The sequence below is a fragment of the Pteronotus mesoamericanus genome, unplaced genomic scaffold (assembly GCF_021234165.1).
Source record: "Pteronotus mesoamericanus isolate MK-2021 breed Mesoamerican mustached bat unplaced genomic scaffold, CSHL_Meso_final scaffold_533, whole genome shotgun sequence".
Lineage (NCBI taxonomy): Eukaryota > Metazoa > Chordata > Mammalia > Chiroptera > Mormoopidae > Pteronotus > Pteronotus mesoamericanus.
Window position 1 is genome coordinate 5,743,569 of NW_026555320.1, and position 14,426 is coordinate 5,757,994.

General features: G+C 65.4%; 1 protein-coding gene across 1 annotated transcript; it reads left to right on the forward strand.

Annotated features, from left to right (window-relative positions):
• The first annotated feature begins 3,781 nt into the window (after positions 1-3,781).
• GRM2 (glutamate metabotropic receptor 2) lies at positions 3,782-12,423 on the forward strand. Its single transcript, XM_054594498.1, has 5 exons — positions 3,782-4,228; positions 6,614-7,451; positions 9,023-10,098; positions 12,018-12,198; positions 12,332-12,423. Exons 1-5 carry the CDS (start codon positions 3,782-3,784, stop codon positions 12,403-12,405), a joined length of 2,616 nt encoding a protein of 871 aa, XP_054450473.1. The 3' UTR covers positions 12,406-12,423.
• Positions 12,424-14,426: the final 2,003 nt, after the last annotated feature.

The following is a 14,426-nucleotide window of genomic DNA, read 5'->3' on the forward strand; positions in this document are numbered from 1 at the left end:
TCGTGTCTGTGTGTGCCTGTGTCTACAGCTGTGTGTGTGTGTGTTGTGTGTTCACGTGTCAAGTCTTTTTCTGTGTCCCTGTGTAAAGCCAGAGGCCTGTGCTGCTGGGTGTCCATGAGACAGCTGTGGGTGTGTCCTCATGGGGCAGAGGGCAGCTGCAACGAGCCCGTGGAGCCGGGGGCGGCTTTATTGTTCATGAGCGCGCTGTGTGGCTCTGTATCTGTGGCTTTGTGTCCACGCGGACATCCCAGTGTGTGTTCACATTGAAAGCTAAGTATTATGGCTGGGTCTGCGTGCACAGCGAGTGTGATTGTGTGCTTCCGTGTACTCCTCCATGTGGCTGTCTGCATGTGCAGCTCTGTATGGAAGGCTGAGTGTGTGACCGTGTGACCCTGTGCTCCGGTGCTGTGGGCCGGGTCACGGGCCTCTGGGGCTGCACCGCGAAAGCCGCCCCCACCTCCACCTTCTGTGCGGCTGCCCGGGCGGGTGGGCCAGGCGACGGTGTGGTGCCCCCCACCTCCACGCCCCGCCGCCGCCCACCCCGCTGCTCGGGGGCGCGGGCCATCGCTCGCCTGCCCTGGGGAGCAGTCGGGGAGCCAGCCTGCGAGGGTGGGAGCCGCCGGAGCTGGGAGACAGCCTGCCTGTCTCCCCAGCGTGTCTGACAGCTCTGAGCCCCTTCTGGCTGCCACGTCGTCGCCTCCCATCCGCCGTGGAGTTTGTTTGTTTGGGTTTGATGTGTTTGTCCCTTTCACAGCTGTGCTCCTTCCAGAGCCGTGGGGCTTCGGATTTCTGTGTCCAGGGAAAAAACCTGCCCTCTCTTGCTGACGCCACCCCCCACTGCTGCCCAACTGCCACACAAGCACTGCACACAGATGTGTGTGCGGGAAGAGCCTGGCCTCGACCTGTGCGCATCAGCGCGTGCCTGAGCCAGCCTCGCCGTGCTGGCACCTGCGGGAGAAAGGGCCGCGCCAGGGGACCTGCGTGGGGACACGAGCTCCGTGGTGCATGTTGGGCAGTGCGTGCGTGCTGGGGGCAGACTGCATGGCCTCCAAATCCTTCACACTGCAGCTTGCCCGGCACCCCTCCCTGGCCGCCTGCCCCTGCGGGAGGGAAGAGGAGGCCAGAGCATCTTCCCCGAGCTGTGCCCCCCCGCCCCGGGGCTCCAGCTCCCACCCCCGCCCACGCAGCAGCCAGTTTCAGGAGCATCTCCCCAGCCCCCTCCCGCCCAGATGCCCCTGCCAGCCCCAGCGTGTCCCTCAGGGCTGACCCTAGTCTCTGGCTTTGCAGCCCCCTCTGCGTTTGCACATGAGGGTAGGGGTCAGCGTCGGGGTCACAGCTGTGTGTGCAGCGTCGGGGGGCGGGGAAGATAGCAGCTTTAAAGGTCATCTTCAGGAAGGAAAAGGAGGCCCCATCCTCCTCTGACCTGCCCCCCATCTTTTCCTCCCAGTGACTCAGGTCGCGGGGCCTGACATACGGACTGCGCCGCCATCCGTGAGTGGGGGGTGGGTGTGTGTCAGGCATAGGCGGGTCTAAGCCCTCTGCCCTCGCCCACGTGCCCGAGGGGCACCCTCAACCCTCGTGCCACCCCTCTGCTCTCACAGATGGGAGGCCCCAGAACTGTGCCCACCCCTGGGGCTCTGTGACCCTCCCAGACCCGCGCCCAGGCCTGCCGCGCTCTCTGGGGCGCAGCGGGACTGCGGGTTGGAGGGGTGGCAGGCCCCGGCCCTGTCGCCTAGCAGGAGCGCCCGTGTGTCAGCACCACGCGGCGGACAGCTCCGGCCCCAGACCGGGCCCCGCGAGGAACCCGGAGACTTGGCGGGGAGCCGGAGACCCGGCGCGGGGCGGGGCGGAGGAGGGGCCCGGGGCGGGCCGGGCCGGGCCGGGGGCGGGGCGGGCGGCGGATTGAAAGCGGCGGGGCGGGCGGCTGGCGGCGAGCGCAGAGCCGCCGAGCCGGCGAGCGTGCGGGTGCGAGCCGGAGCCCCGCGCCCGGCTCCTCTCCGTCTCTCCGCGCCACAGCTGGGCGCGCCAGGTAGGGTAAGCCCGCGGAGCCGCGGCTGCAGCCAACCTTGTCGGCCCTGACCCCACGTCCCGGGGCCCCGCGGGCCCTCGAGTTCTGGGGCGCCCGGGCTGGACGGGCCGGGGCGTCCAGACCGCGCTCGCCGGGCGCTCCGGGAAGCGGGAAGACAGCTCCAGGCGTCCCGCCTTTCCTCTCCAGACAGCTCGCGCCTGGCCCGGCGCTCTTCCCTCCCGCTGCCCCTCTGTCCTCCGGTCCATCTTTCTGTCTGTGCCTCTTGTCTTTGTCTCAGCCTCTGGGGCTGAATCGCTCCCTGCCCGGATTGTGCGGCCCAGGCCCCCTGGGCTGCCCGCTTCCAGGGTTCTGTCCCCATCTGTCAGAGCTTTGCTCTCTGCCACCCCGGCGGGAGGCTTGTGGTCTTGGCGGGTTTGGGCCTCAGCCCCCGGCCGGGTCCCTGTCCCCATCTGTGCTGGTCTTCGTGCTTGCCTCTCTCTCCTGTTTGCCGGGCTGAGCTGCTTCTTTTGGGGCTACTCGCAGGACCCCGGTCCCCGACCCTGCAGAGCTGAGGGGGCAAAGTGAGGGGAGCCTCAGCCCCTGTGGCCAGGACATGGGGACCTTGAACTAGTTGCCCAGTTCCCCTCTCCTAGCTTCCCAAGCCGTCGCGACTGTGAGAGACTGTGTGCAGCCACTGCCTCTGCGGGGCCGGTGCCTGTGTGGGCAGCTGGACACGGGATGGGGTGCAGGGTGGATGCAGGAGGGAAGGGTCCCCAAGGGCCCAGCCAGGGCAAGCAGCCCCGACGCTGAGGATGGGGACCCTGGAGACAGTGACTTTGTCTGCTTGGTTCTGAGCTGGGGAGGAAACGAAGGCCAAGCCTCAGACGGCGTTCTGCGTGGAGCTGAGGCATTCCAAAGTCTCCCCTGAGCACGGGCTCTGAGACTGTGGCCAGACGAACTGTCCCCACCCCAGACACACACATACACTCACACCTGCATGCCCTGCTGACAAGACCACTTTGCGCCCCTCCCTAGGGCCAGCCCCCCACCTTAGTGTCAACCCCCAGGGCCCAGGCTCTCTGTCACTCCCGCAGCCAGGGGGTTCTGGGGGTGGCTTTTTAAGAACCAGAGGCTGGGTCCCTTGGGTGCTCCCCTGGCCCCCAGCCTCCCCAGGAGCTGGAGACCCTCCCTCCCTCTTCCCTGGTGGGTGGGGTCTAAGCCAGCATGGCCCGGTCAGGAAAGCCAAGGCTCGGGATGGGCACTGGATGCCAGGTTTGTGGCTCCAACCTAGCTCCTGCTGCGCAGCTGTTGACCTTGGGGTCCTGGGAGGGCTGTGCCGGGCTTCGGACACTCTTCCATTCCCAGTGCTGCCGGTGTCGCCTGGGGTCTGCTGTCCGCTCTGTCTCCCGCCCTCTGCCTAGCCGGGACGGGCACAGGGCCCATCTCCAGGCCCAGGACAGGGCAGGGCTGAGGGACAGGCCGAAGGGTGTCCCGGGCGCCTCTCAGCCTAGTCAGTGGCATTGGCTCTCGCTGACTCCTGAGTGCTTGGGGAAGGCGGGGGGCGCGGGGTGCAGGCAGAGCCAGGAGGGGCAGCCGTCCTCAGATTCCTCTCCTCCCTGTCTGTCTGTCTGTCTGTCTCTGCAGGAGCTGGGCCCCTGCCATCTCTCTTCCCGTCTGTCCCTTCCTGCCCCCTGCTTCCTCCTCTCTGCCTTTGCTGCTTCTACTCTCATCCCCTGGAGGCTCAGGTCTGCTGGACCCACCTCCCCCGGGGCCATGGGGTCACTGCCCGGGCTCCTGGCGCTGCTGCTGTGGGGTGCTGTGGCCGAGGGCCCCACCAAGAAGGCGCTGACCCTGGAGGGGGATCTGGTGCTGGGCGGGCTGTTCCCGGTCCACCAGAAGGGCGGCCCCGCAGAGGAGTGCGGGCCGGTCAACGAGCACCGGGGCATCCAGCGCCTGGAGGCCATGCTGTTTGCTCTGGACCGCATCAACCGGGACCCGCACCTGCTGCCGGGCGTGCGCCTGGGCGCGCACATACTGGACAGCTGCTCCAAGGACACGTACGCCCTGGAGCAGGCGCTGGACTTCGTGCGCGCCTCGCTCAGCCGAGGCACCGACAGCTCCCGCCACGTCTGCCCCGACGGCTCCTATGCCACCCACGACGACGCCCCTACCGCCGTCACTGGCGTCATTGGCGGCTCCTACAGCGACGTCTCCATCCAGGTATGTGGGGGCTGCTCACGTTGGGGCCAGAGAGACAGATTGGAGGCAGGGGCCCGGGGGCCTGCTGAGCAGGTGCTGGACGATGAACGAGAAGCTGCCTTTGAGCAGCTTTTTACAGGAGACTAAGAAAGTGCCCCGCCACGTAATGGGGGTCCATTTTTAGAGATTGTGCGGGGAAAGCATGCCACTTCCAACACCCCCACACACCTGATGCTGAACAGCCCCCAGAAGCCACACAGCCAGGCCTCGGGGCAGAGCTCCCGTTTGAATCCTGGCTCCCCTGCTTCCCGCGTGACTCCGGGCATCATGTCTCTCTTCTGTGCCTCAGCTTCCTCCTTGTAAAAGGAGACCCACAACACTGCTGCCTTCGGGGCTGGGGCGGAAATGTAATGAGGTGGTACATGCAAAGCGTGCATCGGGGGCGTGGTGGGTCACAGGGCATAGTCCCCATTGGCTGCGGCCGTCGCTGGCCCACGCCACAGGGGAGGGCGCTGAGAGCTGGAGGGGGGCAGGCCGTCCATCCAGGCCCCGTGGGCCGAGGGCTCGCACCAGGGGCCTCCGAGCCATCAGACCACCTCGCCGTGGATGGGAGAGGAGCAGGGGACAGAAGCAGGGGCAGCCCAGGGGAGAGAAAGCAGGGTAGGGGACCAAGAGAAGCAGGAGGGGGGCCCCCTAGGGTCTTCCGGGAGAGTAGGGTTTGCCGGGGGGGGGGAGGTGAGGGCACCAGGCCCTGCCTCCTCCTGCTCTCCCTCGAGGGTCAGCAGTGTGCACTGCCCACTGACGTCCCCGGGCACACCCGGCTGCTTGAGCCCCGGCGGGACCCTCCCCTCCCTGCCTGGGTGCCACCTCTTGCCGGCCCTGCCGCCTGGTGCCCAGGTGGAGGTTGGGGCCAGGCCTGGGATCAGAGTGGTGGGCGGCTGGGGGATCTCGGCCGGGCCCTCCTCTTTCTTCAGGGGTCCAGCCGAGGGCACTGCTGTCAGGGGCCGAGCCAGGGCTCCTGACCTGGAACAGTCCTTCAGGGGAAATGAAGCAACGTTCTAATCCGGAGAGCCCCCCTCCCCCGGCTGCAGGGAGCAAATTCCTGGTCCTGATAGTCCTGGCGGCGGCAGGTGGCCAGTAGTGGCTTGGGGAGCTGCGGCTGGCCAGCACCTCCGTCTGCAGCCCTGGCTGGGGGCTGGGATGTCCGAAGAGCCTCCCACCTGCTAGTGTCTGCAGGAGCCTGGGGGGCTGTCCCAGCACCCACCCCACAGTTGTCTTCTGGGCCCGAGCCCTCACCCCCAGGGGCCGTTACCCCTCCCTCCTCAGCAGGGCCCACACCTCAGCATCTGCCTGCTCCTCCGTGTCTGGGTGAAACGAGGCCTGGCCCTTTGTCCGCAGGCCGCACCCGCCTGTGAATGGCTCCCCGTCATCGCCGCCCCTTCTCTCTTCCCCGAACCCCTACCCCTCCCACATGCCAGACACCGTGGCCTCACAGCATCGCCAGCTTTATCTGCCTAGCGGCCTTGTAAGGCAGGGATGAGAAACCGAGGCTGAGGGAGGCTGGCCCTCTTACCCAGGGCCGCGGAGACGGGATGTGCAGGAGGAGAGGGCGCGGCCACAGTCAGAGGAAGCCAGTCCCGTGTCCAGGGTGCGAGTCTGGGACCTGGCTTCCTCCCGGGGAGCCCATGCCTTTCCCTGCTCCCACCTCCCCACCATCCCGCCAGGTCCTGGCTGGACCCCGTGCTTGGCGGCAGGTCCTCTCCGTGCGGAGGTGGCAGAAGGGCTGCCAGACAGCCAGCGGGAAGCAGGGAGCCTTGTTTATTTCAGGCTCGGGCACTGAGTGGAGGCTGATGCTGGGGGGCCCTTAGATCTGGGGGAGCCCTTTCCTTCTTTCTCCATCGTCCCATCAGGACTGACTCTGGGGAAAGGTTAAGGCCCCAGACAGGTAGATGCTTAAGAGTCCTGAGCATCCCAGATGCTATCTGTTCCCCTTGCAGCCGAGCGCCTACCCCTCTCCTCCCACAACACAGGCTGCTCCGCGGCTCCCCACTTTTGCTACTGCCACATGTCTGAGGGGGACAGCAGAGGGGTCCGGGACAGCAGGCGGCTCCAGACCCTGGTGCCTCAGCCCTGGGTCTGGTGTCCCCAGCCCTGGGGAAGCGGTAGAAAACTGTCCCTGGAGTTTTAAAAAGATTTTATTTATTTTTAGAGAGGGGAAGAGAGGGTGAGAAACATCAATGTGTGGTTGCATCTTGCATCCGGGGAAGACGCATCAAGGCAGGACCGAAGTCTTTGGAGAGAGGGGGACCTCAGGGCAGGGCTGACCACACGCACACCTGATCCCGAGATCGGATGGCTGGGGGGGGACACCTGTCTCTGACCCCTGCCCTCTTCACCCCCTCCCAGGTGGCCAACCTCCTGCGGCTATTTCAGATCCCGCAGATCAGCTATGCGTCCACCAGTGCCAAGCTGAGTGACAAGTCCCGCTATGACTACTTCGCCCGCACAGTGCCCCCCGACTTCTTCCAAGCTAAAGCCATGGCCGAGATTCTCCGCTTCTTCAACTGGACATACGTGTCCACCGTGGCGTCAGAGGGCGACTACGGCGAGACGGGCATTGAAGCCTTTGAACTGGAGGCCCGTGCCCGCAACATCTGCGTGGCCACCTCGGAGAAGGTGGGCCGTGCCATGAGCCGCGCCGCCTTCGAGGGCGTGGTGCGCGCCCTGCTGCGGAAGCCCAGTGCCCGCGTGGCCGTGCTGTTCACCCGGTCCGAGGACGCCCGGGAGCTCCTCGCCGCCAGCCAGCGCCTCAACGCCAGCTTCATCTGGGTGGCCAGCGACGGCTGGGGGGCCCTGGAGAGCGTGGTGGCGGGCAGCGAGGGGGCTGCCGAGGGCGCCATCACCATCGAGCTGGCCTCCTACCCCATCCGCGACTTCGCCTCCTACTTCCGGGGCCTGGACCCCTGGAACAACAGCCGGAACCCCTGGTTCCGCGAGTTCTGGGAGCAGAGGTTCCACTGCAGCTTCCGGCAGCGGGACTGCGCCGCCCACTCGCTGCGGGCCGTGCCCTTCGAGCAGGAGTCAAAGATCATGTTTGTGGTCAACGCGGTGTACGCCATGGCCCACGCGCTGCACAACATGCACCGCGCTCTCTGCCCCAACACCACCCGCCTCTGTGACGCCATGCGGCCCGTCAACGGGCGGCGCCTCTACAAAGACTTCGTGCTCAACGTCAAGTTCGACGGTAACGGTGCTGCCCCGTGTCCTCGGGGCGGCTGGCGTCGGCGGGTGGGAGGGAGCAGGCCTTCCAGTTCCATTACTTGGCTCTGAAAATAGCCTGCAAATAAGGGACTCGCCAGGGCGCTGGAGTCACAGCCAGGACAAGGGTGGCGAGGCTGAGAGGACCCCAGCTGGAGCCAGGACTGTGGCGTCTGCCCTTGAGGATCTCTGGTTCCTGTTTGGGTGTTTCCCTCCCGCTCCCACCCCTTTAACACGCAGGGCACAGGGACCAGGAGACTCCTGGCCGTCCTCAGGCAGCAGAACGTCAGCGAGCGTCCGCGTGAGGGCAGCTGGGAACGAGCATCAGGGCGGCACTCTGTGTTTCAGGAGAAACGTCTATTCCTAATCTTGATTTTTCCACTGACGGTGGCCACATCCTCTTCACACTGAAAGTTGGGTTGTTGTTTTAAAGATTTTATTTATTTATCTTTAGAGAGAGGGGAAGAGAGGGAGAGAGGGAAACGTCCATGTGTGGTTGCCTCTTGCGCGCCCCCTAGTGGGGACCTGGCCTGCAACCCAGGCATGTGCCCTGACTGGGAACCGAACCAGCCACTCTTTGGTTCGCAGGCCAGTGCTCAGTCCACTGAGCCACACTAGCCAGGGCCAAACTGAAAGTTATTTTAAAAAAAGCTCCAGTTTTAAGAAAAAGGAGCACCTCGGAAGGATCCCTATGGGGACAGTAGGAGAGGACGCAGGTGTGGCGGAGCCTAGACCACGGGCCCGGGGCCAAGGCTAGTAGCCTCCTGCAGACTGGCCTTCAGAGGGACGGGGGAGTCAGGGGCCAGTGGGGCTGATGTAGCAGCGGGGCCACGGCTGGGCTTGGCGGGGAGGGGCTGTGGGCTCGAGCCAGGTTTCCAGGACCTCGAGGCCCGGTGGTGAGAGTCGGGGCTGTAGGCCCAGCCTGTGGCTTGAGGCTGCACCGTGCACCTCCAGCAGAACGGGGGGTGCCCCCTGCGCACGGCTGGGGGACTTGAAGGTCACAGGGCCATGGGTGAGGGGGGCTGATGTGATTTGTGAACTGCCTGCGAGCACCCTCTGGAGACCACCCATGGTGCTGCGCGATGGCTGAGGCTGGGGTTCAGCTCGCACTGGAGTCAGTGTTAGGACTGGCAGGGCTGGAGCTGGGGTCGTGGACAGGGTGTAGTGGGGCCGGGACCAGACCTGAGGCCGAGTTGGGCTTTGGGGGTCTCCGCGTTACGTGGGCAGAGCGAGGGGTGGTGTGTGTTGTGACAAAGTTGGGGGCCGGGTTGGGAGGTACTGGAGGTTAGGTCCAGGCCTGGGTCCGGGGAGTCACGGCAGGAGGTCAGTGTGGGACTTCAGTCCATGGCGATGCCTGGCCTTTCAGGTTGGGGTTCTGATGTGGGCCTAGCGTTGGGTCTGTGGTGGCCTCTGACTTAGCAGAACAGTGGCGGGTGATCGGAAGGTTGAGGGCCGGCCCCAGCCCTGGGCTTTGGGTTCCCCGTTGAGGTGAGGGGCGAGGCCACATCTGGATGCCCCACCAACCCAACCCTCTCTTCCTTCCCTCCGCCACCCCAGCCCCCTTCCGCCCAGCTGACACACACAGTGAGGTCCGCTTCGACCGCTTCGGCGACGGCATCGGCCGCTACAACATCTTCACCTACCTACAGGCGGGCGGCGGGCGCTACCGCTACCAGAAGGTGGGCTACTGGGCCGAAGGCCTGACCCTGGACACCCGCCTCATCCCATGGGCCTCGCCCTCCGCCGGCCCGCCGCCTGCCTCCCGCTGCAGCGAGCCGTGCCTGCGGAACGAGGTGAAGAGCGTGCAGCCGGGGGAGGGCTGCTGCTGGCTCTGCATCCCCTGCCAGCCCTACGAGTACCGGCTGGACGAGTTCACCTGTGCTGACTGCGGCCTGGGCTACTGGCCCAACGCCAGCCTCACCGGCTGCTTCGAGCTGCCGCAGGAGTACATCCACTGGGGCGACGCCTGGGCCGTGGGGCCCGTCACCATCGCCTGCCTCGGCGCCCTGGCCACCCTCTTCGTGCTGGGTGTCTTTGTGCGGCACAACGCCACGCCCGTGGTGAAGGCCTCGGGCCGGGAGCTCTGCTACATCCTGCTGGGCGGCGTCTTCCTCTGCTACTGCATGACCTTCGTCTTCATCGCCAAGCCCTCCACTGTGGTGTGCGCCTTGCGGCGCCTCGGCCTGGGCACCGCCTTCTCCATCTGCTACTCGGCCCTGCTCACCAAGACCAACCGCATCGCGCGCATCTTCGGGGGGGCCCGGGAGGGGGCGCAGCGGCCGCGCTTCATCAGTCCCGCCTCGCAGGTGGTCATCTGCCTGGCGCTCATCTCGGGGCAGCTGCTCATCGTGGTCGCCTGGCTGGTGGTGGAGGCGCCAGGCACGGGCAAGGAGACGGCCCCCGAGCGGCGGGAGGTGGTGACGTTGCGCTGCAACCACCGCGACGCGAGCATGCTGGGCTCGCTGGCCTACAATGTGCTCCTCATCGCGCTCTGCACGCTCTACGCCTTCAAGACCCGCAAGTGCCCCGAGAACTTCAACGAGGCCAAGTTCATCGGCTTCACCATGTACACCACGTGCATCATCTGGCTGGCCTTCCTGCCCATCTTCTACGTCACCTCCAGCGACTACCGGGTGAGCTGCCCGCTGCGGAGACTGGGGCGGGGCGCCGGGCCGGCTCCCTCCTGGTACCTCGTTCAATCGTCTGATACTTCGGAGGCTCCGGCAGCTGAAATGCTCACCTGGGGCGCCCAATGGGCGGGGCCCGGCTGGGACTGGACCCCGAGGAAGGCAGGACGGCTGAGTGGGGCCTGGGGAGCTGGCCCGGGAGGCAGGGGAGGTAGAGGGAGCTGAGGGCGAGCTTCAGGACTCGGGTGTCATCCTCTGGTCTGGGGGCGCTGGTGTGCAGTGTGTCCAATGAGCAGAGGCCCTGCCCTCCTCTGCGGAGGGTTGGCTGCAGTTGGGGAGACCTTGGCTCCATTCAGGGAGCTCTGGGGCTAGTGGGTGACCAGGGGTTGTCTAAAGAGCCAGGTCCAGAAATGCTACTGACTGGGTTAGGTTGACAAAGGCCCCAGTGAAAATGTGGAGGAGGGGGTGCGTGCGTGCGTGTGTGTGTGTGTAAGTAAAGAAATCAGGGAAAGCTCCTTGGAAGAGGAGGCCTTGAACTGGGTTCTGCAGGTCAGGCGGGCTGGAGTCGGTGGGGTGGAGGAGGTGGGGGAGGCTGGCTGGGGCACAGGGCACGCAGCCCCATGTGGAGAAGGGAGGCTCAAACGGTGCCCAGGGAGGCAGAGGGGAGGAGGGAGAGCTGGAGTGAGGACGGCAGGCGAGGGGCTACACAGCTCCAGGGGGGCCGCCTCGGCTGCACCGGGGAGCCCTGCACGGGGGCGCGGTGCCCCTGCGGCTGTGTGGCTCCGGGCTTGCGAGCCAAGACCAGGGGAGGCGGGGAGGGTGAAGCCGCAAGGGGGCAGGGATCGGGGTGCAGCGGGGTACAGGAAAGACACAGCCGGTGAGCACTGGACCCAGCTGGCGCTGAGTGTCCAGTAGACCTGCCCAGCGTCAGGGCGCAGGGGCTGCTTCGGCGGGGTGGTCAGGGAACACCTCTCAGCCGCGGTGACAGGCGCTCGGCTCGGGACGGTAAAGGGGTCGCAGCGAACCTCGCGCCTGGAGTGAACACCGTGGCTCTCCCCATTTTACAGACGAAGACACGGACACTCAGGGAGGTTCAGCCCCTTGTCTGAGGTCCCTCAGCTGGGGGTGTAGAGCAGGGTCTGAGCTGACAACCTTAACAGTTAAAGGAGCAGGAAAATCAAGGCAAGAGCCCCCGCAAAGGCCCCTTTCCCCAGGACAGAGGTACGGTGGGCAGCACTGGGGGCCAGGGTCGCTGGGCTTGCTGCTCCCGCGCCTGCTGGGCCGCCTGCCTGGGTGGAGGAGGTCAGGGCTGGGGGCGGCCGCTGTGACTCAGCCTGCATTTGCATATGATTTGCATTTGCATGCCAATCACAGGTGGCTACAGACTTGCCTGGAACACATGCAGAGCGCTCACACACCCTCGTCCACAAACACACACACACCTGCACGCACATGCATGCAGGCACACATGCATGTATTCCTACATGGACACACATGTGCACACGCCGGCACACCTGGCACACGCTTACACCTTCCCACCTGCACCTGCGCCCTATATGTGCACCCACACCCCTGTGCACACGCTCCACCCCTGCATACACATGCCCAACAGATGTGCACGCACTTACATGCAAGCTCTCCATACCCGCTCCCTCCACACACACACGTGCACACACTCCCAGGTGCACTTGCTCCCCGCATGATCACGCCCGCAACCGGAACTTGGGTCTCCCTGGGAAGGCAGCCCCGGGGCTGAGGCTGGGACTGGCCCACCTTCCCAGAAACCCGCGGGGCTCGGCAGACAGACTCAGGCCCAGGGTCGGATGCTTACATCTCCCTGACTCCCTGCCCTGCAGCCTTGGCGGGGTGAGCGGCCTGGATCCAAGCCCTGGGGACGGACTCACCCTCGACCCCTCCCACCACAGGTGCAGACCACCACCATGTGCGTGTCGGTCAGCCTCAGCGGCTCCGTCGTGCTCGGCTGCCTCTTCGCGCCCAAGCTGCACATCATCCTCTTCCAGCCGCAGAAGAACGTGGTCAGCCACCGCGCGCCCACCAGCCGCTTCGGCAGCACGGCGGCCAGGGCCAGCTCCAGCCCCGGCCAAGGTCAGCGACCGCCCCAAACGCCCTCCGCTGCTCCCTGGGCTGGTGATGGGAGAGGGCAGGGCTGGGGGGCCCTCCCTCCGCACCTACTGCCCACCCTCGGGGTCGGCCTCAACCTCCAGCTTCCTCTCCCCAGGGTCTGGCTCCCAGTTTGTCCCCACCGTTTGCAACGGTCGCGAGGTGGTGGACTCCACAACATCATCGCTTTGAGGACCCCGCACCCCTGCCTCGGCACGGCCGCTCCAGGGACCGGCGCAGACGTGCATCTGGAGCCGGGAGGCAGTTGGCCGGAGCCCTGCACTAACGCCACCCCCGCCTGCCCCCAGCCGCCTGTTGCCCGTCCCTGGCACACTCCAGCTCTCGGGGGAGAAGGCGGGCCTTTGGCCTGGGAGCCTCTGCAGCAGCCACCAGCTGCCCTTGCAGCGTGTCCCCTCTCTGCCAGACCCAGGACTCGGAAGGGAGCAAGCCAGGGTCCACTTGGCCTTGGAACAGGGTGGCTGAGGACTGCCAGCCCAAGCCCCCGTCAGCAAAGGTGCTTCCAGCCCTGTCCCTCCCTCCTTTTAGGGCCTTTTTAATTTTTTAATGTTATTTGAGGATGGGGCGGGGGAGGGGTATTATGGGGGGCAGTCCCTCCCCTGCACAGTAGTTTGTCCTGTGGTTTATTTTGTATTATCTGTAAATAAAGTGTCTTTATTTTAAAAAAATCACCCTCTGCCCTTGACGCGGTGAGGCCCCTGGCACCAGCCACGGCCTCCCAGCCTTCATGTTGCCATTTTGTTGCCCCTGCTCTGTGCCTGCTCCCCACCCGACTCCAAGACCTGGTGGCCGCGAGGCCCAGGCCCAGCCCTGCCTGGTGGGAGAGACAGGAAACGAATAAGCCAGCCTCTCTTAAACGGAGCCACCACAGCCGAGCCCAGGCTCCCCCAGGGGAGGGGGCAAGGCAGCAGGGTTCCCCGGGCCCAGCTCCCCTGGCTTCCAGGGGCAGGGCCAGGAGGGGCAGCGGCTGTGCAGCAGGAACAGCGGGCTTCGCGCCGGCCAGCCTGCCTGGCACGCGGAGGAGCCGTGGGTCAGCGCAGAGGCAGGCTGAGCGTTGGGGATGAGGAAACCGAGAGGAAGGGGGGGCGTGGAACAGCGCCTGTTCCCGGGGCGCGCCCAAAGCCAGGGAGAGCTGGCGAGGAGGGGCGAAGTGAGCGGTGCGGGGCCAGGCTGGGCGGTGGGAGAGGCCACCCGCCGCGGCCGACGGCCAGAGGTGGGGAGAGGGCCTTTCTGCGGTCCCTGGGGGAGCGCTGGCCTGGCGGCAGGTGGGGCCCTGGAGCGGGGCCGCCCTTGGGTGTCCCCTGTGTGCACAGTCGGGGGCTCACCAGCGGAAGGCGCAGAGGCACAGTCTCGGCCCCAGGGCTCAGCCAGGGGACCGCTGCCCTCCTGTGGCCTTCGGAGCACTAGGCACAGGACCCACACAGGAGCAGAAGCAGCTGGAGGCTTCGGGGGCCCTCGGACAAGGTCCTTCGTGAGCTGGGAGATGGGCAGGCCAGGGACATTAATCATTTTTAAGTGAACTCTTTTACATGATAGGCAGGCGAGTCTGTGGACATTTGGGTTGACAATTTGAAAAATGAAAACAAAACCGAAAAAAAAGGCAATGGCAGGAATGGCTCTTCCTCTCCAGCCAATACTCGGGGTGTAGGGGTGCCAATTAAATTTGAATGTCACATAAACAGTGAATAATTTTTTCATCTCAGTATGTCCCACCACTAATTGGGACACACTTAGACAAAACAGTTTTGCCGTTTAGCTGACATTCACATTTCAGTGGGCGCGCTGTGTTTTCACTCGCTGATTCTGGCAGCCCTACGGGGCGTCCACGTTCCAGACCTCCGGCCGCGGACGGCACAGGCGGGGGCTGCGCCCCAGGGGCCTGCAGGGCTGTTCTCAGTCCCAGCCCCATGACAGGCCACCTGGAAAGCCACCTCCCTTCGCATGGCTCGGCGGTATTTTCCTTAAGGTGTAATAAGTTCTAGAAAGGTGGCACTGAACGCGGCTCACAGCTAATAAGGCACAAAGGGCATTCAGTGAAGCATCCTCTGCCTCTCCGCCACCACCAGAGGGGCCCCGGGCCCTGGACGGAGCTTTGTCCCCGCAGCTGCTTTCACACCAGGGCACTCTGTCCATTCTTCCCACCTCCCCTCCTGGTGGTGGCGGGGGCAGGGAGCGTGGGAAACTGAGAGGAAAGG

Excerpts from the sequence above, each read along its gene's own strand:
- GRM2 (XM_054594498.1), top strand. The coding sequence starts at position 3,782 with ATGGGGTCACTGCCCGGGCTCCTGGCGCTGCTGCTGTGGGGTGCTGTG. Across the intron at positions 4,229-6,613 it reads ACAGCGACGTCTCCATCCAG|GTGGCCAACCTCCTGCGGCT; the intron begins GTATGTGGGGGC and ends ACCCCCTCCCAG. Across the intron at positions 7,452-9,022 it reads GCTCAACGTCAAGTTCGACG|CCCCCTTCCGCCCAGCTGAC; the intron begins GTAACGGTGCTG and ends CCGCCACCCCAG.